The 23,553-nt window shown below is 37.9% G+C and overlaps 1 protein-coding gene across 2 annotated transcripts; it reads right to left on the bottom strand.

Annotated features, from left to right (window-relative positions):
* Window positions 1-8,498: 8,498 nt before the first annotated feature.
* On the bottom strand, window positions 8,499-9,556 carry LOC129768198 (transmembrane protein 234 homolog). 2 transcript variants are annotated; one of them, XM_055769672.1, is made up of 3 exons: window positions 9,272-9,556; window positions 9,047-9,206; window positions 8,499-8,985 (listed from the first exon to the last, which is right to left on the bottom strand). In XM_055769672.1, exons 1-3 carry the CDS (start codon window positions 9,491-9,493, stop codon window positions 8,918-8,920), a joined length of 450 nt encoding a protein of 149 aa, XP_055625647.1. In that variant the 5' UTR covers window positions 9,494-9,556; the 3' UTR covers window positions 8,499-8,917. The 2 variants fall into 2 exon arrangements, with proteins under 2 accessions (XP_055625647.1, XP_055625646.1); XM_055769671.1 differs by having other exon boundaries at window positions 8,499-9,000.
* Window positions 9,557-23,553: the final 13,997 nt, after the last annotated feature.

Here is a 23,553-nt window from a genome sequence, read left to right on the forward strand (position 1 = left end):
TATCTACGCGTCTATCATAACGAATACCATTTCATTTTACTTGAGATAAATAATTGAATAATTGTAAAATATCAAGCATTGTCCAAATGCACTATGTGCCCATTTTTGATTGGTCCATTTTGTGCTCGTCAAATCGTACCGACCAAAACGAGCAACCAGAGCAGCAGCGAAATACAATGAAGCACGATTGGAAAGGAAAAAGAAAAAAAATGAACGAAACATTGGTCGCAGTCTCACACATGCGTAATTCTCGAGCCAGCCAGTCATCTTAAAAATCCCCGCTCCGCTGCCGTAACGATCATTCTTTGTGTGGACACCGACTGGACAACATCGTTGCTGGACGAGCTGGACGGCGAGGGATCGAGTGCCTTTCTCAAGGCAAGAGGGCGGAGGTGGTAGCGCTGGAGTAGAGTAGAATAGAGTTTTCGAAGGGCCTTTCTCAAGGCTAGAGACGAATGAACTGCAAAAGTTTAAAGTCTCTATAATACAATACCTTCATTCCTTCCTTCCGTAACGATCATTCTCATCCAAACCGTACACCACATCAGTTCGCATCACAACACATCAACAAACCAACCCAAGCAGCCATGTCTGGACATGGCAAAGGAGGAAAAGTGCAGGGAAAGGCAAAATCCCGCTCGAATCGTGTTGGTCTGCAATTTCCCGTAGGTGTTTTCGACAATTGCTCCGCAAGGGTAGCTAGGCCGAGCGCGTTAGTACCAGTGCACCAGTCCACCTAGTCGGCGTTATATAGTTTCGGCCGCCGAAGTGGCAAAGCTGCTCGCGACGATAAGAAAACCCGCATTCAGAACAGACCACATTCGGTTCGGTGAACATCAAGACTGTGCAACTCACCTTCTCGAGCGTTGATCCAAGAATGAGGAGATGTGGAGGAAAGTCGCTCACGAGAGTGTGTGTGCGCGAGGACGAGTTCGGCTCGATGTGTGTGTTAAGACATTGTCCGTTCTGCCGCTGTTTGCTCACACGATAGCAACGGGGGACAAGTTCTGAATTAAGTTCTATTTGCACTTTTACTCTATATGCCACACAAAGACAACAACAGGCAATTGCAGCGAGTGGCGAGTGGCAAACGCAATTGCAAAACGGCAGCAGGTAGCCGAAGAAAAAAGCTTGTTCTTTATACAAACTGCTTTGGTGGCAAATCCAGAACAAGGCGGCATCAAGGGCGTTCGAAATGGTTTTTTTCAAAACCACGAGTACTAAGTTTTCTAAATTGGAACCATTCCATAAAACACGGCGCTTAATGACTTAATGGCCCTGATTAAACCATTCAAAAAAGAGTTTACGAAATACAGTTCAATGCTTTCTAAAACAATATCCCAAATAATAATAAAACACAAATTGATTTTTTCATAATTTGTTTTCCAGGATATGATGAGTATGAGAATTTGGCAGTTGTTCTGAGCTTATTGATGGTTGGGGACTTTCCCGATTATTCAATTTTCACCAATTCTTAGCTTGCTTCTAGATTGAAAGTACAGTCGACATTTAGCTAATTGACCTGTAATGCGATATATTTATTTGGACTTTTTTGTAAACATAGAGTTCGGGGTCCAAATTATGACCCCACATTGAAAGTCGACACTGTACCACTGTCATCGCAAATGTTTAATTACAGGTTAAAATCGCCTTCACTGAGTGATGCTTCGGCACGTCGCATTAAATATAATTTACTGTACAATATGTCACAAGCTGGATGGGAAGAAATTTTCCAATTGTGAAAGCTGTGGCGAGTGGCAAACGCAATCGTTAAACAGGAAGGTTTAGCCGAACAATATGGGGATATCGAGTGATAACAAAACAATAAACTCTTTAGATTAAAGATAATTTTGTGATCCTGAAAAGGACCCCTTTTAGCCTGCATGTGGATCCAACAAGCGAACAAATCGTAATGAATGTATTTTTTGCCATCGCTGCCTTTTAACGCTCATTCGTTCGTTTCGTTGGACTCACCCCTTTGGCTGAGTCTGCCGATTTGTCTCTACCCTGTGAGCGTGTACCGCTAAAGTACAAAACGCGCGGATCCGCTGAAAAATATATCATTCTCTTCCAAACCGTAAATCAGGGTGGTTGTATGGCTTCGTTTCATATCACATCGCATCAACGGATTGGTGCCGGAGCACCAGTAGTATACCTAATAGCGGTTATAGAATTTCGGCCGCCGAAGTGCTCGAGTTGGCTTGCGAAGCTGCTCACGACAATAAGAAAACCCGCCTACAGAACAGAGCACATTCGGTTCGGTGGCGACAACTAGTTTCAGCGAGTGGAAAACGCAATCGCAAAACGGCAGCAGGTAGAAGAAGGAAAAAGTTTGTTTATACAAACTGTTTTGGTGGCAAAACCAGTCACCGTAAAACACGGCGCTTTTCAGGGCCACTAAACCTTTCAAAGAAGAGTTATTAAAAGTTTTTAACAACACCAATGCATTCTAAAGTGACATAATATGACATATAATATAAACTGATTTATTTTTGTTTATGCTTGTTCTTGAACTTTTTTAAATTGATCATTCAGTTTTCACAAACCCATGCATGGTTCCCGAATTGAAAGTGGCTCCAAATTACACCACATTGAATGCAGGATGGCATTAAAGAATTTTCTCGGTAGCGAGGACTGCTTTCTTTGGTTGATAACTGATGTTGAAAATTGACTGACGTTACATCTGCATTGTATAGAAAAATAACTAAGGAGCAACATGATGAGCTATGTATTTCCTGCTGCTCTGTTCTTTTTTTAAAGGACTTTAATCCGAAGGTCATCCGTCCGTGTATTTACTGTTGGTTTTTCAGAACGCTTATAGCTCGTTTATTTCTCGACAGATCGTAGAGTTCGTCTCCAAAACCTCAGTTCTTTTTCATTTTTATTTACTTTGTTTGCGAAGACTACAAATCTTACAATTCATTCGTCTCCGAAACCACAGTTTAAGGTACGGTAATGTGCTCAATAGTGAAATATATGATAGTGAACGAGCTGATGACCACCTATGCATTCCCTATCACAGCCATCATTTTGATTGTACGATATGTGCATACGCCGAAAGATGCCCGGCGTTGAACATTTAATAAGTACAAAGCTTTCAGAAAAAAATCAAGAATCAAGTTTGTAAAAAAACGCAAAAAAAAACACAACACCAAAAGTTCTTTTCAGAACCCCAACATGTTCATAAAGAGTAAACAGTAAACTAATCCATTTTTCAGGTAGATAGGTAGGTATTCACGTAGGAGAAGAAAATAAAACAATATATGTAAAAAATATATTTAGCAAAAGCTGTCCCCTTTGTATAGTCCTACGTCACTCCGGTTATGTCCCCGACATTACCCACTCGTCTTTTTTTGTATTATTGGAATCGTAATCCAATTCGGATTCTGATTTTGAAGAGTAGAGTAGACGGCATTAATCTACGTGTGCTTTCATTGGGAGGTGAAAATAATGATGGATATTCAGGTGGCATAAATTTCAAAATCAAAATCATGAATGAAAATTTACTTTAACGTATCGAATATTTATTTCATGTGATTAAATAAAAGTTTTTTTCCGATATCGCAGAATATTGAACGAAAACTGTGTCTAATGATGGTTTTATATTATAATAGTAATTATTTGTGGAACAAACAGGAAATGCATCGACAAATGGTTAAGTGAGTGTCAGAACTACATGTGTTAAGTAATCAAACAATATTAAGTAAAAATTTTCATTCAAACTTTTATATGTTTACACTGCACTTGGCCCTTCTGATCTGATGGAGAACAATTTACCTCCCAAGCACTAATATCACCACCAGACGTCGACACTGTACATTTGCCGTCGTAAATATAAACAAATCAGACTATATAACGCACACCAACAAACCACCGCATTCGTGAAACTGAAAACGTTTTGACGTAGGACTACGTCTTTCATTTCTATACCGGGGTGTAAAATCAAAGTTTCGAAAACGAAAGCGTTACGCCGGAGACCGAGATTTTGAGTGTCAATAGCTCTTAAACAACTGACCGGAATGGTATGATAAACACTTCATTCGAAAGATAAAATGTCTACGCGGTATATACTTGTTACTTTTTCATCCAAAAACTTGCTTCAATTGCCTTAAAATTGCTTTCAAAACAGGCTATTGAAATCATCAATCGGTATATAAGCGAGCGCCGCTCGGAAATCCACTCAGTTATAATTGAACAGCGATTGGAGCATGTTGTCGCTGTTCTGGTGAAGCTGACTTCCTTCATCATGAAAGCGCTGGTGCGCTTATTACCTGACCTGACCTGACCTGACCTGACCTGACCTGACCTGACCTGACCTGACCTGACCTTATGTTTTCTAACCATATAACACCGCGACCAAATACATTTGATTTTGTGATTTTTAAATCAAGTGCAATGAACAGGTGGTTATCGAGTTAGCATTAACCACTGGTGGGCTTCGTGTATCGAGGAGAATCTGGAAGGACGTTATCGTTGTTTAAGAATAATCTGCCAGTTCCCCTGGGAATTGAAAAAAAAAACATTCAAGTTTATTTCAAAAGAGTTTATTTTGATGTTTTCTATCCATATAACACTGCGACCAAATACATTTGGTTTTGTGATTTTTCAATCAAGTGCGATCAACGTAAGACCACGTCTTTCGGGATGTTTACCCAACAATTCCTCAAAAGAGAAATGGGTGTTCTGAGAAAGGATGAGCGAACGCAAAAATAATGTAGACTAATTTGATGCAGCAGATATTTTGTCTATTGAAAATGTAATACAAATCATATCACAATACAAGCAATGTATAATGCATTATACAACTTTCGTGTGATTGCTTTTTTTGTTAAATATTGTGCCTTCAACGTAACGCTCTCGTTTTCGAAGTCCCCCAAATATTCATTTATTCATTCATTCAGAATTGATTCAGATGCAACTAAAAACGAATGATCACTGAATCAACGATAGTCCTACGTCACCCTTGCGGTTATACCACAAATATAACCTACTTCCTTTTTTTTATTACAGAGTCAGTTTGGCACTGACTCAGTTTTAAAAACGAATTCGCTATTAGTTCCAAATTTCGTAGTCAAAATAATTCGTGACTAGCTCAGAAAAATAGTCTATATATTAAAGGTCGGGACTACGGGGTTTAAGCATTTCCATAATATAATTCAATGATTTCCATTAAATTTATCTTAAATTTAGAACTGATTCCAGGCATGCTGATTCGAAAGAGGATGTTGCAATTTAATAGTAAATAAATAAATCATTCGTTTGACGTGACGGTGCTGCTGCAAGCATAGACTGCATGTGAGAATTGGTGGAGACGGTGACGGAACGTGGATGTTCTTTTCCGTAACGTTCAATGTGAATCGCACATTATTCTCCATTTACCGATAAGGGGCTGTCCACATAACACGTGGACAATTTTAGGGGTGGTAGGGGGTATGAAAATGTCCACTTGGACACGAAAAATGAATATTTTTTCAAATATAATCACCGATACATTCTAAATTAAATAAATACTGTTCCATATTCAAGAATTTTAAAACTTTCCGTCCAACTTGAGTGTTCCGTATTTATCAATAAACGAATTGAGCTGCCTGATAGTGCTTCATATATGTTCGAGATGACACTAAGAAGAACTCGCGAGTACGAGAGGAGATTTATCCAAAAGAACGGCAAAATTCTAAATTCCTGTAATTCTAATGATGGAAAAAGGAGCTGATCGAGAACGAGATGAAAAAACGATGTTGATGCTTTGAGATATTTATTGAGACTGATTGTAATTACATCTGTGTGGTGACCGGCCGATTTAAAGAATAGACATGAAATATTTTGTTCTGATGGCATATCTGGCTTATGTATTTGATAGGGTTCAACAACAAATTTATTTGCTATAAATTGTATTTTACAATATATTTTTACTAATATCATTGATCTTCTTCACTGAAGTCCATATTCTGAAAATAACTCACGTAAACTTTGAACGACCGAGCTATTTTGTATGATTCTATAACCACTAGTCGTCAAACAATTTACCCAGTATTCTATTTTTTCAGAAAATTTTGCATAGATTGCAGTTGTAAACATTTAAATTGATGGATAGAAGTGTCTTTTAGAAGTGAAAAAAATCTTTTTTTTTTCGTTTTTTAAGAGTTTTATTATGTTTTTCCCAAAAATACGTGATAAATTTGCCCCCCAACCCCTCTACAATACCTTCCTCGACACCACAATGTTATTCCTATTGTTATCTTTCAATATTTAAAATGTTCTACAACAGAATATTATTGAAAATTTCATAGTTGGGAATCAATGAATCGTGAGTTGTCTGATGTCATTCTTCCCCGTGAGCACTTTGAAAGTCATCTAGACACTCAATGCAGAATGATCTATAAGGATTTGAAAAATAATAAAATATCTTAATACGCTTTTAATACCCTCTGAAAATTCTCCGAACTATGGCGGAAAAGGTTTTGAATTGCGCTACCGACCAAAGGTGAATCGGAAATCCAGAGTGAAGATGAATCGGCATTAGCAGTGATCGATCATATTCCGGAGTGGGCAGAGAATTTTCTAAAATTTTGAGTAACACTGTAACTCTGCCATAAAACAATGCATCTTTGTAGTTCTACTGGGATTCCATAGGAGAATTAATCAAGTTGATTGGATTATTACTGGCGTCTATGTGACATCAACACATTTTTTTTGCAAGTGTTTAGATCAATCTTTGAAGTTGTGTAGTTTATATTCAGATGCGAATTTTTCCTCACCTTGGTCAACTGCACATTGCGTGTTTCGGTGTTAGCAACCAGATAGGCTTTATATATTCGCTTATAATGGAAAAACAAAAACTATCATATACTCACAAGTATTTCAAAATTAAACTCATATGAAGAATGTGCTTTGTTATGCTACCCATTTCTCTACCATACAAGAACAATAGGCCACAACTGGTACAGGGTACAGCTAGTGAAATTTGAAATAAAAACAATTTAAGGGGAGACCCCGATCTGGAAAATCGAAAAAATCGATTTTTTTTGTTTGTTTTTTTTTTGCATTTTTTGGAAGCTTATGCCCCTTGTCGATATTTGATTTCGTTGGAAATTTACAACCAAAAGTATGACCTCACCTCAAAGGGATACAGTATTACTGAACGAATTTTGAAACGCGTTTTTCTCGATACCGTGTTATTTCAACTGGTGGTATTAATATCTTAGGATCTACTCGACCGATTTGGCTGAAACTTTTTTATCAGCCAGTATTAATGGATTATCTGAAGTTACATAGCCGTTTTTTATATCTCATTTTTCGATTCTTCATGAGCTTCTAAACTGCGATTTTTTATAAAAAATAACTCATTTTTAACAGAAATGGCCGCCATTTCGGTTTGTTTTTCGAATATTTAAAAACCCCTATGTAACGGTTTAGATATTGTCCTAGTGTTTGAATTTGTTCTACGACACCCTGTTGCTTCAGAACCGATACCACCAGCAAGGTACCGATTTTTAGACAGCATCTACGCATCCAGCTATCAACAGCGTAATAATCATTATTCGTACACTTTAAAAATGAAAAACACATCTTCAAATATACCTTAAACAATAACTGAAATACCCGAGCTCTTCACTTTTTTCGTAACACTCGAAAAAAATCCAAGAAAATTAATTATTTTCCGATCTTCCAGACAGGGGTCCCCCTTAAGTGGAATTAAAAATCAAATGGAATTTAGGCGCAAATCAGTTATTTCCTTATTTATTTTAAATTTAAAAAAAATGTCCACGTCGACAAAGGGAGGTAGGGTTATGAAAATGTCCACACTTGTCCACGGAGGGGGAGAGGGGAGTCTAAAATCGTGCTTTTTCTGTCCGCGTGGTATGTGGACAGCCCCTAATAGGCATTCATTCTATATTATATTGTATATTGTCCAACCAATTTGTGCTCAATTCATGTTTTTATCGTGTAGGTCTCACTACTAACAATTTGTGTAATTGTGGTACAGGATGTCATAATATCGAGTATTTTGTTTGGTTATGTAAAAATACAATAAATGGCTTTAAACGGCTGCTCATTTAGAAGATCGAAAGGGTATACCCACGTAAATCAGATTATGATAGCTTGAGTAGTCGCGATCTTACAGGGCTTACAGGGTCATTACAAACAATGTCCCGGACAACGTGGTAACGAAGGAGATTTTATCTATAATCTATTTTTGTAGTCATAGATTGATTTCACTCAGGCTTATATTTACGTAGGTCTTAACTATTTAGACTTGGGTTTAAAAATGATACATGATGACTCTTAGTCTTCTTCTGCATGATTGAATAAACAGAAGAAAAGGGTAGTAATGGCTTTAATGATATTTTTGAGTACATTTTTGAACAGAATGTGGTGCCGAATTCTACCACGTTATGTTATCAAGGATACAAGTACATGCAGGAAACGGGTTTTCCAGGGCATCTATTTGATGTATGAAAAGAGAAAAAATACAGATTTTGAAAAATGAAAAACTCAATTTAAATGCAATTACTACACACAATTACAGTCCTATGTCAAGATCCCGTCCCTGCCCCTAGGCTCAGACCCATCAACTTTTTATTGAGATTTATGGCCTTTCTTGGAAATGCAGAACAGATTTCACGTATTGTTGAATGCAAAAATGATAGTTTTTGACGTAGGATTACGTCTTTCGGGAACACATTGGGGGTACAAATTGAAAAACGAAAATCGATCGCATCGTGAAAAATGTCCAATTTCAAACGCTTATTGCTCTGTCATTCCTTGATGGATTGATGAGATTTTTTCAAATATTTCACGTGTCCACGTGGACATAATCTAAACCCCTCCCCCCTCATCGTGGACAGTAAACACGTTTTAAATTTCAACAAATATTTCTAAACCATATCTAACTAATAATAAAAACGTTTTAATATCACATTATTTTCTCTATGCTACATAACGTTGTTCCCGATATGACAAGCATCATTCCAAGGTACGTTTCTAAAATAAAATAATCTAAATCAGTTATATTTTTGTGCTAAGCTGTCAATCCTAAACTCACTCCAACCAGCGCTCTGTTCCCCGAGCAATTTCGTAGCCACAGCGGTGAATACAAACGTAAGCGAATTGCACATCGGAACTATCAGCGATAGTTCCGTCCGCCGAAGTGCAAATACATAAATGACACTTCCACACTGATTGATGGCCAGCGCTAGAAGATACTGAAATTGGAAAGTACGTATTTCAACATTCGGCGAATATTATTTTGAATTTTGAATGTTTGTACCTGCCAGCGTGAAACCAGGAACTTCAACTCCAACCAAAGTTGTCCCAACTTTGTGTTTGATTTGATGTTGTTATAGCCGAGTGTACCTCGTCGTATGAACGGATTTGTAGCGCCCCAAAAGACGGCTACTAGAATAATTAACAGCAGCGAGAACGCATCAACCGAGTGGTTGATTTCGTTGAAATCGCTACCGGATACAATATCTGGCTGTTCCGGAGACATGTTTCATCATTACAGAAATATAAATAACAGTAAAGATTTAAGCAGTATAAGAGATAAACGACGATAGCATTCAAAACAGAAAACATATGATTTTGATGTTTGCGCCTGTTCGCCGCACAAGGAATTCAATGGAAAATGAAACGATTAGCAAGGGGATTTCTGTAAGGCTCCAAAATACGTTGAAAAGGTGGAACAATTTCAATGAATTTGCCTTCAGTCTTAAAGGGGTCGTACAATGTTTGATGGGAGATTAAAGAAGAGAGCGAAAATTTGTATTACAGTTGGGACTAGCTTTTTTTTGAAGTAGAACTATGTCTTTCAGGAAGGGTGCCAAATTAGAAAACATGTCGCGTTTTTATGGAATAAAGTTAACGTTAATAACTATTTTCACTGTAAACGAATTCTTATGATTTGCATACCAATCGAATCGGAAATTCTCTAAGATTTCTTTGATACGCTGTACATAACAATTTGCTAATCTCTAAGCGGTTTGAATTCATGACAACTGGAAGAACTTCCTTTTGACGTAGGACTACGTCTAACCGGAAGATATAGGGGGTGAAATGGAAATCTAGGCACTGAACAAGTAGGAAAAAATGCAAGATTTGGAACGCTTATAACTCGAGCATTTCTCAATAGATCGCAAAGGTTTTTGCATCAATTGATAGGAAATATATCTACGCATCTATCATAATGAATAACATTTCATTTTTCTTGAGATAAATAATTGAATAATTATGAAATATCAAGCATTGTCAAAATGCACTATGTGCCCATTTTTGATTGGCCCATTTTGTGCTCCTCAAATCGTACCGACCAAAACGGGCAACCAGAGCAGCAGCGAAATAGAATGAAGCACGATTGGAAAGGAAAAAGAAAAAATGAACGAAACATTGGTCGCAGTCTCACACACTCGAGCCAGCCAGTCAGCTTAAAAATCCCCGCTCCGCTGCCGTAACGATCATTCTCATTCAAACCGTACACCACATCGGTTCGCATCACAACACATCAACAAACCAACACAAGCAGCCATGTCTGGACATGGTAAAGGAGGAAAAGTGAAGGGAAAGGAAAAATCCCGCTCGAACCGTGTTGATCTGGAGTTCCCCGCAAGGGTTACTAGGCCGAGCGCGTTAGTACCAGTGCACCAGTCCACCTAGCTAGCGTTATAAAGTTTCGGCCGCCGAAGTGATCGAGCTAGCTGGCAAAGCTGCTCGCGACGATAAGAAAACCCGCATTCGGAACAGAACACATTCGGTTCGATGGACATCAAGACAACAGGCAGTTGCAGCGAGTGGCGAGTGGCAAACGCAATCGCAAAACGGCAGCAGGTAGCAGAAGAAAAAAGTTTGTTCTTTATACAAACTGCTTTGGTGGCAAATCCAGAAAAAGGCGGCATCAAGGGCGTTCGAAATGGTTTTTTTCAAAACCACGAGTACTAAGTTTTCTAAATTGGAACCATTCCATAAAACAAGGCGCTTTTCAGGGCCATTAAACCTTTCAAAAAAGAGTTTAGGAAATACAGTTCAATGCTTTCTAAAACATTATCCAAAATAATAATGAAACACAGATTGATTTTGTCATAATTTGTTTGCCAGGATCTGATGAGTATGTGAATTTGGCAGTTGTTCTGAGCTTATTGATAGTTAGGGACTTTCCTGATTATTCAATTTTCACCAATTCTTAAATTGTTTCCAGATTGAAAGTACAGTAATTTACAATTAGTTCGACATTTAGCTAATTGGACGGACATGTAATGCGACTTATTTAGTTGGACATTTTTGTGAACATAGAGATCCAAATTATGACCCCACATTGAAAGTCGACACTGTACCACTGTCATCGCAAATGTTCAATTACAGGTTAAAATCGCCTCCAATGCGACACTGAGTGGTGCTTCGGCACGTCGCATTGAATGTAATTTACTGTACAACATGTCACAAAGCTGGATGGGAAGAAATTTTCCAACTGTGAAAGCTGTGGCGAGTGGCAACAAATCGCCAAACAGGAAGGTTTAGCCGAACAACATGGGGATATCGAGTGATAACAAAACAATAAACTCTTTAGATTGAAGATAATTTTGTAATCCTGAAAAGGACCCTTTTTAGCCTGCATGTGAATCCAACGAGCGAACAAATCGTAATGAATGTATTTTTTGCCATCGCTCCCTTTTAACGCTCATTCGTTCGTCTCGTTGGACTCGCCCCTCTGGCTGAGTCTGCCGATTTGTCTCTATCCTGTGAGTGTGTACCTCTAGAGTATAAAACACGCGGACCCCAAAAAAATATCTTATTTTCTTTCAAACCGTAAACCCGTGTGGTTGTACGGCATCGGCATCGTGGACGTAACAAAGGAGGACAAGTTAAGGGAAAGGCAAAGTCTCACTCGAACCGTGCAGGTCTCCAGTTCTCTGCTGGTCGCATTCACTGATTGCTCCGCAAGGGTAACTAGGCCGAACGGATTGGTGCCGGAGCACCAGTATACCTAACAGCGATTATAGAGTTTCGGCCGTCGGAGTGCTCGAGTTGGCTTGCAAAGCTGCTCACGACAATCAGAAAACCCGCCTCAAGAACAGAGCAGCTTCGGTTCGGCGCTCATCAAGGCAACAATTAGTTTCAGTGAGTGGCAAAGTGCTTCTCCGGCACGTCGCATTAAATGTAATTTACTGAACAATATGTCACAAGCTGGATACGAAGAAATTTTCCAACTGTGAAAGCTGTGGCGAGTGGCAAACGCAATAGCTAAACAGGAAGGTTTAACCGAACAAGATGGGAATATCGAGTGATAACAAAAACACAACACCAATGGTTCTTTTCAACCCTCAACATATTAATAAAGAGTAAACAGTAAACTAATCCATTTTTCAGGTAGATATGTAGGTATTCACGTAGGAGAAGAAAATAAAACAATATATTTAAAATATATATTTAACAAAAGCTGTCCCCTTTGTATAGTCCTATGTCACTCCGGTTATGTCCCCGACATTACCCACCCGTCTTTTTGATTATAAAAAATTGTTTATTTATAGTATTTACTTCACAGGTATATAATATTCATTACAATTGAAAATGAATTCAAACTCACTCACGTCGATTACACTATCATTATTATTATTGATGTAGTTCGTATGCTGTATGAATAATTCAAATAATTCTGTCTTCATTGATGATGCACTGTTGCTCAGTACCGGTCGCAAGATTTAGTCTTTGCCATCAGACATCGTGCATCCAGTCCAAAATTTTTGCAACAGTTTCGAGGTCCATTCGTTTATTTGTTCGATGCTAGTCAATTCATGTAGAACTTCAGTAGAGGAGTTGAATTGGAGGTTTTAAATCACCTTAACTTGCTTGTACTCGCGCGCAAAATTATAATTGGTATACTCGCGCACGGTGTCACAGACCGAAAGTTGAACTTCTCTGTAATATTGCTATTCTATACGTTTCAGGCTTTATTGTTATTTATTTGAAGAAAAGAGTAGGGTAAATGATCTTGGTTTGTCCGATTTGGGGTGTTTTTACGCAACTAGTAAATGCAAATCAATTTTAACGTAGGACTACGTCTTTGATTTATATATAGGGGGGTCACTCTATGAAAAATGTAAATGTAAATGTAAAAACGTTTTATTAAGTGTTTTCAAATGCATATTACGCAGAATCGTTCTTACGATATATGTTATGACATATACCATTAGACGGCAAATTTATCCAACACTTTTGACGTGGGACTACGTCTAACCGGAGTATATGGGGGGTAAAATGAAAACCTAACCACAGAACATGCAGGAAAAAATGAAAGATTCCGAATGCTTATAACTCGAACATTTCTTACTGGATCGGAAAGATGTTTGCATCAATTGATAGGGAATATTTCTACGCTTCTATCGCAATTAATAAAATGTTATTTTTCATTAGATAAACAATTGAATAACTGTAAAATGTTAAGCGTTATCTAAACGGCATAACTGCCTCATTTTGATTGGCCCGATTACGATTTCCTACAACAGCCATCAAACCCAAGCAGCCTTGGGTAAATCAGCATTGCAAATACATGAAAGTCGGGGGCATTTTTGGTCCGACTGAAATGTGTTTCCCCAACACAGACTTCAGAACCAAGGTGTCTGAGGAAATTGGCATTGTAAATTCATGCAAGTCAGTGGCATTTTTGTTCCGACTGAAATGTGTTTGCTTAACACAGACTTCAAAACCAAAATGTCTGGGGAAATCGGCTCTGCAAATAAATGCAAGCTTCGAGTACTTTTGTACTCGCTTGCCTTTGTGCAAACTAGAATATGTTTCTTTAACACGGTCTCCTAAACTTAGGAACCTGGGAAAATCGTGCAGACACTAGAGACGAATGAACTTTCAAGTTTAAATCCTTTATAGTATAAAAAGTAGAAGTTGAAGTTTTTGATTCATGCAAGTCGGGGGTATCTCTACACCCGCATTTTTTTGCACTCCGCAAAGTGTTTTCCTAGCACGGATTACAAAAGCGGGTACGAACACAATGCTTTGACTCGGTTATTCATTATTGTATTGAAGGATATACCTTCATATCTTCCGCTTATTGAATTTCTACGCATACCATTTGATGATTAGGCAAAATGTTGTTAACCATTTGCTGCGATAACGCCTATTCATTAAACAATATGCGTTCGACATACATGTCAAAATCCTGAGTGCCTGAAGTTCATATAATCAAGCGAATGCGCGGTTCGATAAGTACTTACACTTGAGAGATGCAAACTTCAGAAGCAAATGTAAAATAAAATAATCGTTTGAAAATTCTCCCGTTCACAAACTGTAAAAGGACTGTCATTAAATTTACTATCACAATGCATGAATTGACCTTACATGACATTTCACAATCTTTTTACTTACAAATCAAATATATTGAATTCAATTGAATTCGGGAATTGTTTCATTCTATCAAACATTTAAACAATACAAACAAATGATTGATAAGCTAAGGTAGTCCCACGTCAACCTTGCGGTTATATCATAGATATAACCCACCCATTTTTCGTCTTATGCATCAACAGTGGAAATAATTAAACAAGTGAGCAATTTAACAAATAAGAGAGGTATATTTTGCGAGCGAATGCGAAGGTGAATCATGTATTATGCATTCTTTCTTCCAACTTTTCTTTCGTTCTCATGAATGTTGTATGCAACATAAGATTGTGTGCGATAGTTCGTTCTATCAAACAAGTTAGCAAGACCTTTTTAATCTAATAAGAAATCAGATGCAAGATTTCATACATCACTCAAATTTCATGCAAGATTTCATCGATGCAACGAGGAAAGTGTCGCCCATACAGTGATCGTTAGTTAACCCCTTGCCGTATGATTTAATTCCTAACAACAGGGCCCAAACACGAGCACATTGAATCGTCCCGATACTCTGTTGAGTGTGTGCGTCTTACTTACGATCGTAGCAGTCCCGCATCATCACACGCCTGAAGCATGTATCCATTTCACATCGATAGACCACGAGTGAGGTTCAATTTTGTACGTTCTGGCACAGTCCAATCGCAACGAGTGTGGTTCGACGTTCTACGTGAAGTTAATTGGGCCGGAAAATCAATACAATTAACGAATTTCACTCGCTAACTGGACTGCAAATCAGCATAAGCTATACTTCAAATTGAAGATGACATCTATTATTGATACATAACTGCTTTGCTAACTGGGCTAACGTACGCCCAGTTATAGATAAGTCCAGTTGAAGATAGTCCAGTTAGGGAATGACTTCTGTACATGACGGGGTGACGAACAACAGCGAAAATGATATCAATACTAGGAGGGTGGCATCGATTATCATTCAAGGACTTCTTGAGACCGGCATTACATCGCATCAAAAAAATGAAACGAAATGGAATATTAATAATCTTTATGACTTAATTCTCAATGACTCAATTCCTTTTATGATGGATTGAGCAGTAGAATCAATACGACTTGAGCTCGAATTATCTGAATAACGTGAATACTGACTTAACAAACGAACGGGATTCGTAAGTGGCGTTTGGTAGGCAGATGAAAAAAACTCATTTATACGAAAACTAGAATAGGCGTTTCGTTTGAATTGTTTTATTTCGAATGTTCGAATGGATAGATTTGATTCGAGCGAATTTCATGTGTATTTTACCACAAAATCACAATCACCATTTTTGAATGAAAACATTCGAATTCTCAAGTAGATGTTGCATTTATCATTGCTGGAGTTTACTGTCATTATATTGATCCATTCATAATTTAGGCTTTCTTCACAATATTGCATTTTCTTGGCCGTTTGAAAAGTGTTTACCTCAAGACACTCAGCATAGAGAATCTTTATTTCTGCTATGCGCGAAGGACACAATAAGCAAACTGCAGCGCGCCAAGCGATTGCCATAGAAATAAATATAGTGAACAAAACAACATTATTGAATTGGACAACTCATGATCAGAATTGAGTTCATCAAAATTCGTTAATTTAATGGTTTAGCTATGTAAATCTGATGCAAATGGTGTGCAAGAATGATGTTTACAATATTTGTAAGTGTTAGAATCCAGAAAAGGTCTGAATACGTGCGAAATAATCATCTGGTGATCGATTAAAAGCTAGCTCGAATGAGGGGCACATTGACACCAATAGATGGTGTATTTTATAATCCTTTAAAACATGTGATTCCATAGAAAAATGCTATAAAACTACTGTAAATCATGAAAAAGACAATTTTATTTATATGTTTTGAAACATTCGAATACCTGGTTAGACAAAGGTGTACTGAATTAGAACATTCAAAAAAGTGGACAAACCATGATCATATTTTCGACTGGACAAACCAAAATCATTTACCTTATAGTTGAATTAAAAAACTCCAGAAAATATGTTTTCTTTATCTTCATTCAGTTTTAATTGTCATCTAATTCAGCATCAAAACAGAGTTTGAATCTCCGATACAAATAACGAAATTCGATTTTGTTTCTGTTATTAATTGAGGGTAAGCAACTGAATATAATTCAGTAACGTAAAAAATATTAACTGATTGTAGTTTCAATGATGTAGAAATAACAACATACCATAACTGCATGCTCGAGACAAACATATTTTTCACATTTCATACAGTTTTAGCGTGTTTTACGGGTCTTTTTTCAAAGAGAAAAAGACGGGTGGGTAATGTCGGGGACATAACCGGAGTGACGTAGGACTATACAATGGGGACAGCTTTTGTTAAATATATTTTAAATATATTGTTTTATTTTCTTCTCCTACGTGAATACCTACCTATCTACCTGAAAAATGGATTAGTTTACTGTTTACTCTTTATGAATATGTTGATGGTTCGGAAAAGAACCTTTGGTGTTGTGTTTTTGTTATCACTCGATATTCCCATATTGTTCGGTTAAACCTTCCTGTTTAGCTATTGCGTTTGCCACTCGCCACAGCTTTCACAGTTGGAAAATTTCTTCCCATCCAGCTTGTGACATGTTGTTCAGTAAATTACATTTAATGCGACGTGCCGGAGAAACACTTTGCCACTCACTGAAACTAATTGTTGCCTTGATGAGCGCCGAACCGAAGCTGCTCTGTTCTTGATGCGGGTTTTCTAATTGTCGTGAGCAGCTTTGCAAGCCAACTCGAGCACTCCGACGGCCGAAACTCTATAATCGCTGTTAGGTATACTGGTGCTCCGGCACCAATCCGTTCGGCCTAGTTACCCTTGCGGAGCAATCAGTGAATGCGACCAACAGGGAACTGGAGACCTGCACGGTTCGAATGAGACTTTGCCTTTCCCTTAACTTGTCCTCCTTTGTTACGTCCACGATGCCGATGCCGTACAACCACACGGGTTTACGGTTTAAAAGAAAATAAGATATTTTTTTGGGGTCCGCGTGTTTTATACTCTAGCGGTACACACTCACAGGATAGAGACAAATCGGCAGACTCAGCCAGAGGGGCGAGTCCAACGAGACGAACGAATGAGCGTTAAAAGGGAGCGATGGCAAAAAACTACATTCATTACGATTTGTTCGCTCGTTGGATTCACATGCAGGCTAAAAAGGACCCTTCAGGATCACAAAATTATCTTCAATCTAAAGAGTTTATTGTTGTGTTATCACTCGATATCCCCATCTTGTTCGGCTAAACCTTTCTGTTTATCGATTGCATTTGCCACTCGCCACAGCTTTCACAGCAAATTTCTTCCCATCCAGCTTGTGACATATTTTACAGTAAATTACATTCAATGGCACGTCGCATTACCAACACTCAGTATCGGATTGGAGGTAATTTTAACCTGTAATTGAACATTTGCGATGACAGTGGTACAGTGTCGACCTTCAATGTGGGGTCATAATTGGACCCCGAACTCTATGTTTACAAAAATGTCCAACTAAATATGTCGCATTACTGGTCCGTCCAATTAGCTAAATGTCGAGATAAGTGTAAATTACTGTACTTTCAATCTAGAAGCAATTTAAGAATTGGTGAAAATCAATAAGCTCAGAACAACTGCCAAATTCACATACTCATCATATCCTGGCAAACAAATTATGAAAAAATCAATTTGTGTTTTATTATTATTTTGGATAATGTTTTAGAAAGCATTGAACAGTATTTCCTAAACTCTTTTTTGGAAGGTTTAATGGCCCTGAAAAGCGCCATAAAACAGGAATGCTTCCAATTTAGAAAACTTAGAACTCGTGGTTTTGAAAAAAAAGACGGGTGGGTAATGTCGGGGACATAACCGGAGTGACGTAGGACTATACAAAGGGGACAGCTTTTGTTAAATATATATTTTAAATATATTGTTTTATTTTCTTCTCCTACGTGAATACTTACCTATCTACCTGAGAAATGGATTAGTTTACTGTTTACTCTTTATGAACATGTTGGTGGTTCTGAAAAGAACCTTTGGCGTTGTGTTTTTGCGTTTTTTATGAAGGCTCACCACCTAGCCCCGTACATGGAATACATCTTTACATTGTCTTTGATCCCCATGTACGTCCATCACGACCTTTTTATTATTATTTGCTGTTACTGATTGCCATTCATTGAACAAGGGTTATTCTGGGTAATGGGACCATTTCGGGATAAACTCCCATCCCCACACATAAGAGTCCGATCTAGGGTTTTACCGCGCCCAGGGTCGCGTTGCTTTGGAAAATGTGTCTTATGTGGCCCAGAAACGTTTGTTCTTTAGCTTTCATCATCATTGATTTGCTATTGTCTTGGCGTTGATGTTGCTGGATTCGATTTTCGTTGGATTCGGATGAGTTTTGGCTATCATTTTGTCCGTGGATGCGTTACTGACAAATTTGGCGTTGATGTAGTGTGTTGCTTCGATTATGAACTTTCCAATTATTGTATATTGAAGAATACAAATTAAATTAAAGGATCTATTAAAGAAAGTATGGGCCTGTGATATGAAAAGTACGAAATATATCTTCGGCTTTCTGCATTGATGTTTCTGACAAACACAAGATCAATACACGTACCTCCAAATGTAGTTGTATGTGAGGGATTAGATACTAAACGAAGCTTGAGATAATTACTCATAAAATCAACAAATTTAATATTCTCTTGCTTCGAAATATCTATGTTAAAATCTCCCGAAACTACCATTGCAATATTTTTCGCTGAGTACAAAAATAAATTACGTGTCAGGAAAAATAACTTTTCTTTATAAGTTGTATCTGGTGAAATATATACAGCAACCAACAGAGTTTTAATGCCTTTCAACACAACCTCTGTTGCACAAATGTCGCCATAATTATCCGCTCGCGATAATTCTGCGTCATACTCCTCGCTCAATTGATCAATTTCATGAACAGTAGCCATAATAGATGCAGTGGTCTTTTGATAAATTGCAACACCGCCCGCTCTAGAATGGGAACGCTTGGATTCGGCGATACAACTATAACCGTTTATACTCACATCAGAGCAATTGTTTAACCAAGTCTCACTTAGTGCTAAAATGTCAACTTTGGTCAGTAAATTATCAGATGAAATGTCTAAGGAATGAGCCCCCAAGCTTTGTACATTAAAGCTTATCAAGCTGCAACTATGATCTATCATTTCAATAAAATCAAGCAAACCGTCACTGATTGTCGGCTGTTGATGGTTTGAAAGACGTCGTAGTTCTGTCCTTAATTCAACAATTCGGGGCGAATTACTACCCTTCGAGTGATGAAATTTGAATGTGTTCTTCGAGTTAGTTAAATAAAGCCCATTCATTGATGTGACTCGTGATAACCCAACATAAACCAATTGTTGTTCTTGGCTTTTATCATAGTCAAACACTATTTCGGAGAACGTACATCCTTGCGATTTGTGCACTGTAAGTGCACATGCACTGACCATCGGAAATTGAATCCGTTTGCAAGTGATAGTTCCAAGCTTAATACTGGCTGATCGCTTTGTAAAAGGAACCCAATCTGATTGCAATTGACCTGGTTTAGAATACACCAAAGGTCGGGATTTTATTTTTAAAGTTGCACCGATAGCATGACTATCGAATTTCATCCATAGTCGGAGAATTCTTTCACCGGAATCATTTTCGCAGTGTTCAATGAATTTGAGTTCTCCTATGGCACCGTTAACTAATCCATCTTCAACATCAATGTTGGTAGTGATCATGTAGGGCATCCCGATGGTTAATCGCAATAAATAAGGCAAACCGCCAGTCTCAACAACGCTCATTTTATGAAGTTTAGTTCGAGCACTTGTCAGCTGTTCAGCGTTCCTATAACCTGTGAAAATATCATCAACAATGAAATCTATTCCGTCTCGATCACGCAATGTTTCATTATTATACTTTTCTACATCAATATTACGATGGAAGAGACGTATTGCATTCGGTACATTTTGCCTGCACCACTCGGCTGTCCGAAATCGACTCTCAATCCTTTTAGTTTCAGATTCAGTAAGTACCTCGCCATTACCAATTTTCGTAAGTATGGAAGAAAATTCAATATCGGATTGCCGCATAACTTGCACTAATGGATAGAAATGGAGAGATTGCCATAGTATAGGTCCATGCATGGAGTTTCTACATGGTTTAAAGACTGGTCGCGCATTGACAGGAGGCAATTGACGAAGATCACCACAGAATATAAGATGAATTCCACCAAATGGATCATCGTAATTTCCAGTGATGTCTTGCAATCGAGTGTGGATTGTATTAAGTACATCTGCACCTATCATACTTACTTCATCTATAATTATCGCTCTTATGCCTAAAAAAGCATTACGATATAGTTGAAGAGCTTCAAATCCAAGCTTTGAATTTTGTCTGCGTGCCATTGTAATACGGAAAGCAGAGTGAACTGTAGTACCACCAATAGCTACAGCTGCTTTTCCTGTCGATGCACAAGCAACATATGCATTTTTCAGCGAATTTTGCGCTTGGCCAAATCGATTATAAGTCTCCATTAATATTCGAAGTGTAAAAGTTTTGCCACACCCTGCAGGACCAGTGAAAAATATCTGCAAAGGTGTGTTTGTTCCATCATAGCTGTGCAAGATATCAATCAAATGTAAAATCAAATTTCGTTGTTCTACATTTGTAGCACGCACCATAGTACAATAATCTTGTTTACTCAAAACATTGGTACGTTTCTTAATGACCGCTGCCAGAGCGCCAGTAGGCAACTGATCGATGTCGTCATCGTTGGGCTGCATGGTGATAGCCCTTACGAATTCATTGTGTTTCTCGGTCGCTGCGTTTCGTTGATCGTCATTTGTACTCTCTTCGGTTATACGAAGATATTCATCGACGATTTGTTCGAGGTTAATCTCACAATCATATTTTTTCAGCATGTTCAATATAACAGTCTCATTTTGGTCGTACAAATCAATGAAATTGTTATTGTCAAGAATGTCGCAAGCTTCGTTCCGAAATGGTAAAAACAAAAGAACCATTTCACGCTTGTAATCATTCAAATCTGTCATTTTATAACCTCTCCACCGCAGTACTCGAGATTGTTTTCGAAGCTTATATGCATTCGTATTATTGTTATCTTTTGTATAACATGCTACAAAATCTGCTAAACAAATATCGTGGAGACCCTCACGTTTCTCATACTTTTGTATAATGTTTAGGGTCCAGACATCGGTAGAGTCATCACCAATGCCTTCCTCGTCCATTTGTTTTGATTGTTTCCTCGATTTTATACGTTCATGTGGCCACATAGTTGGTATAAAATCCACTTTTCTACTGGCTTCTGACATTGGTTGTCGCAGTAAATACCAAGCAGCTTCTTGTGCACACATTTCTATAGAATTCAGCATTTTAATACTAACTTTCTTCAGAAGTGCAGCATAATCTTGGTCAGGGTACTCTTCTTGCAACGTTATCAGTTCACGATGTAAGTTACTGATTCCCCTGTTCGTTTTATTTACATATTCGACAACATACGCAGCACATGAATACTCTTCCAAAATAAATTGAAAATCCATGTTCGAGAAAAGTTCTTTGGCAATCCATGGATTATACGGATTGGTCCAGAGTTCTTCCATGGATCGTTTCATAAGAACGGTTGGTCGATGTAATGAAGCTCGGATAACATCCAAGTAATTATCATAAGAGCAATTACAATCAGAAAGATATTCATCAAGTGTTGAATATATCTTTGTGTTCAAATTTTCATGCATTTTCTTCGCTTTTATAATCAGTTGATTTCGAGCAGAATTATTCGATGCCATTGGCAACAAAATTCTAGTTCGATCCATGGGCCAATAAGGGATGTTGAACCGACATTGTTTTTCATTCCGCTTGTAACAAGTAAAGGTGTGCTTATGAATTTGATTACTATTAGCACTAACGGAAGAAAGAAAATTTATTAGCTCCACAGTAGCGGGCATGTCCTCTGAAATTCTTTCCCGAGGATCGTTATGTAGCCACAGCAAAATGTGGGCATGTGGACTTCCACGATGTTGAAACTCAATTCGTTTGAAATAATCAACAACATAATAGTCACCGAGAGGGCTGAAACTTTTAGAAGAAAGTATAGACATTAGAGAATCAATTAGCCTGTTAAAATAAATGCAACAGGTAACTGAATCCTCATTTACAAGTCTTGTTCGTTGTAGAGCAGTTAGTTCCTGTATAGGATCTGTCAACTCGATGTTGTGCTCATCGGAAAGTTTATATAGAAGTTTTAACAACATTGGCCATCGAGTTTCATTGGCGCTCAATGTCATGAAGGTTGTTGGTTTTCCAAGTTGCCGAATCATTGCAAAAACGTCACGTTTCCGTTGCTGCCAATATTGGACCGAATTAGGAATAGACTTGAGAAACGACAAATTATGTTCAATGCAACTCTCTAAGAAATTCTTATCCTTTAACATTTCACGAGTTATATTTGCGGTTGCTCTACATTTGAATGTATTTTGTAAACCCTCAGAAACGCGAAGACGAAGTATTTTTACAGCCATATAAAGTAAATGTTGTGGCTTTGCACCTCGTCTGTCGCGTCGTCGAAGTTCACTTGTAGCCATCATAAATGGTGTTACATGAACATCGGGTTTGAAAGAACGCGGATGTCCGAAATAAATGTCAGGAAACGAAAGTTCCTCTGCAAATTCGTCAAAAATTAAAGACAAAGGTACTTTATTTTGACCGGGTGCAATTTCCAAACACATATCCTCATTCCATAAAAGGGTTTGTTGTTGCCCAATCAAGAGCTCAAATTCGCTTGAAGGATCGATTGTTTCCAACTCGTTGTCAAATTCAGGTAGATCTGAAGATTGCACAAGATTATTCAGCTGATCTTCAGCGATAACTATGCCATAACGACGATATAATGGAGTGCCAATAAGATAGTCAAGCCACTTTTTTACTGTGGACTTCTTCACAAATCCATTCAAATAAGAAGATTTGTGAATGGAATGTTTCTTAATACTAACATTGAATGCATAATCATCATCAATGTTTCTTGGAAGCATACGATTCATTTCAGATACATCCACTGGTACGTTAATAATCTGACCCAATATTGCATGACTACCTGCAGCATGACGCAAACGTCGAATGCACATAAAAGGCAATCTAGGAGAAATCAATCTCTCGCTTATGG

This window comes from Toxorhynchites rutilus, chromosome 2 (genome assembly GCF_029784135.1).
Source record: "Toxorhynchites rutilus septentrionalis strain SRP chromosome 2, ASM2978413v1, whole genome shotgun sequence".
Lineage (NCBI taxonomy): Eukaryota > Metazoa > Arthropoda > Insecta > Diptera > Culicidae > Toxorhynchites > Toxorhynchites rutilus.

What these genes read in the sequence shown, in the direction of transcription:
- LOC129768198 (XM_055769671.1), bottom strand. Translation starts at nt 9,493, where the DNA reads ATGTCTCCGGAACAGCCAGATATTGTATCCGGTAGCGATTTCAACGAA. An exon ending in TCCTGGTTTCACGCTGGCAG is followed by an intron (nt 9,207 to 9,271) that starts GTACAAACATTC and finishes TTCCAATTTCAG; the next exon opens with TATCTTCTAGCGCTGGCCAT. An exon ending in GGAACAGAGCGCTGGTTGGA is followed by an intron (nt 9,001 to 9,046) that starts GTGAGTTTAGGA and finishes TAACTGATTTAG; the next exon opens with ATTATTTTATTTTAGAAACG.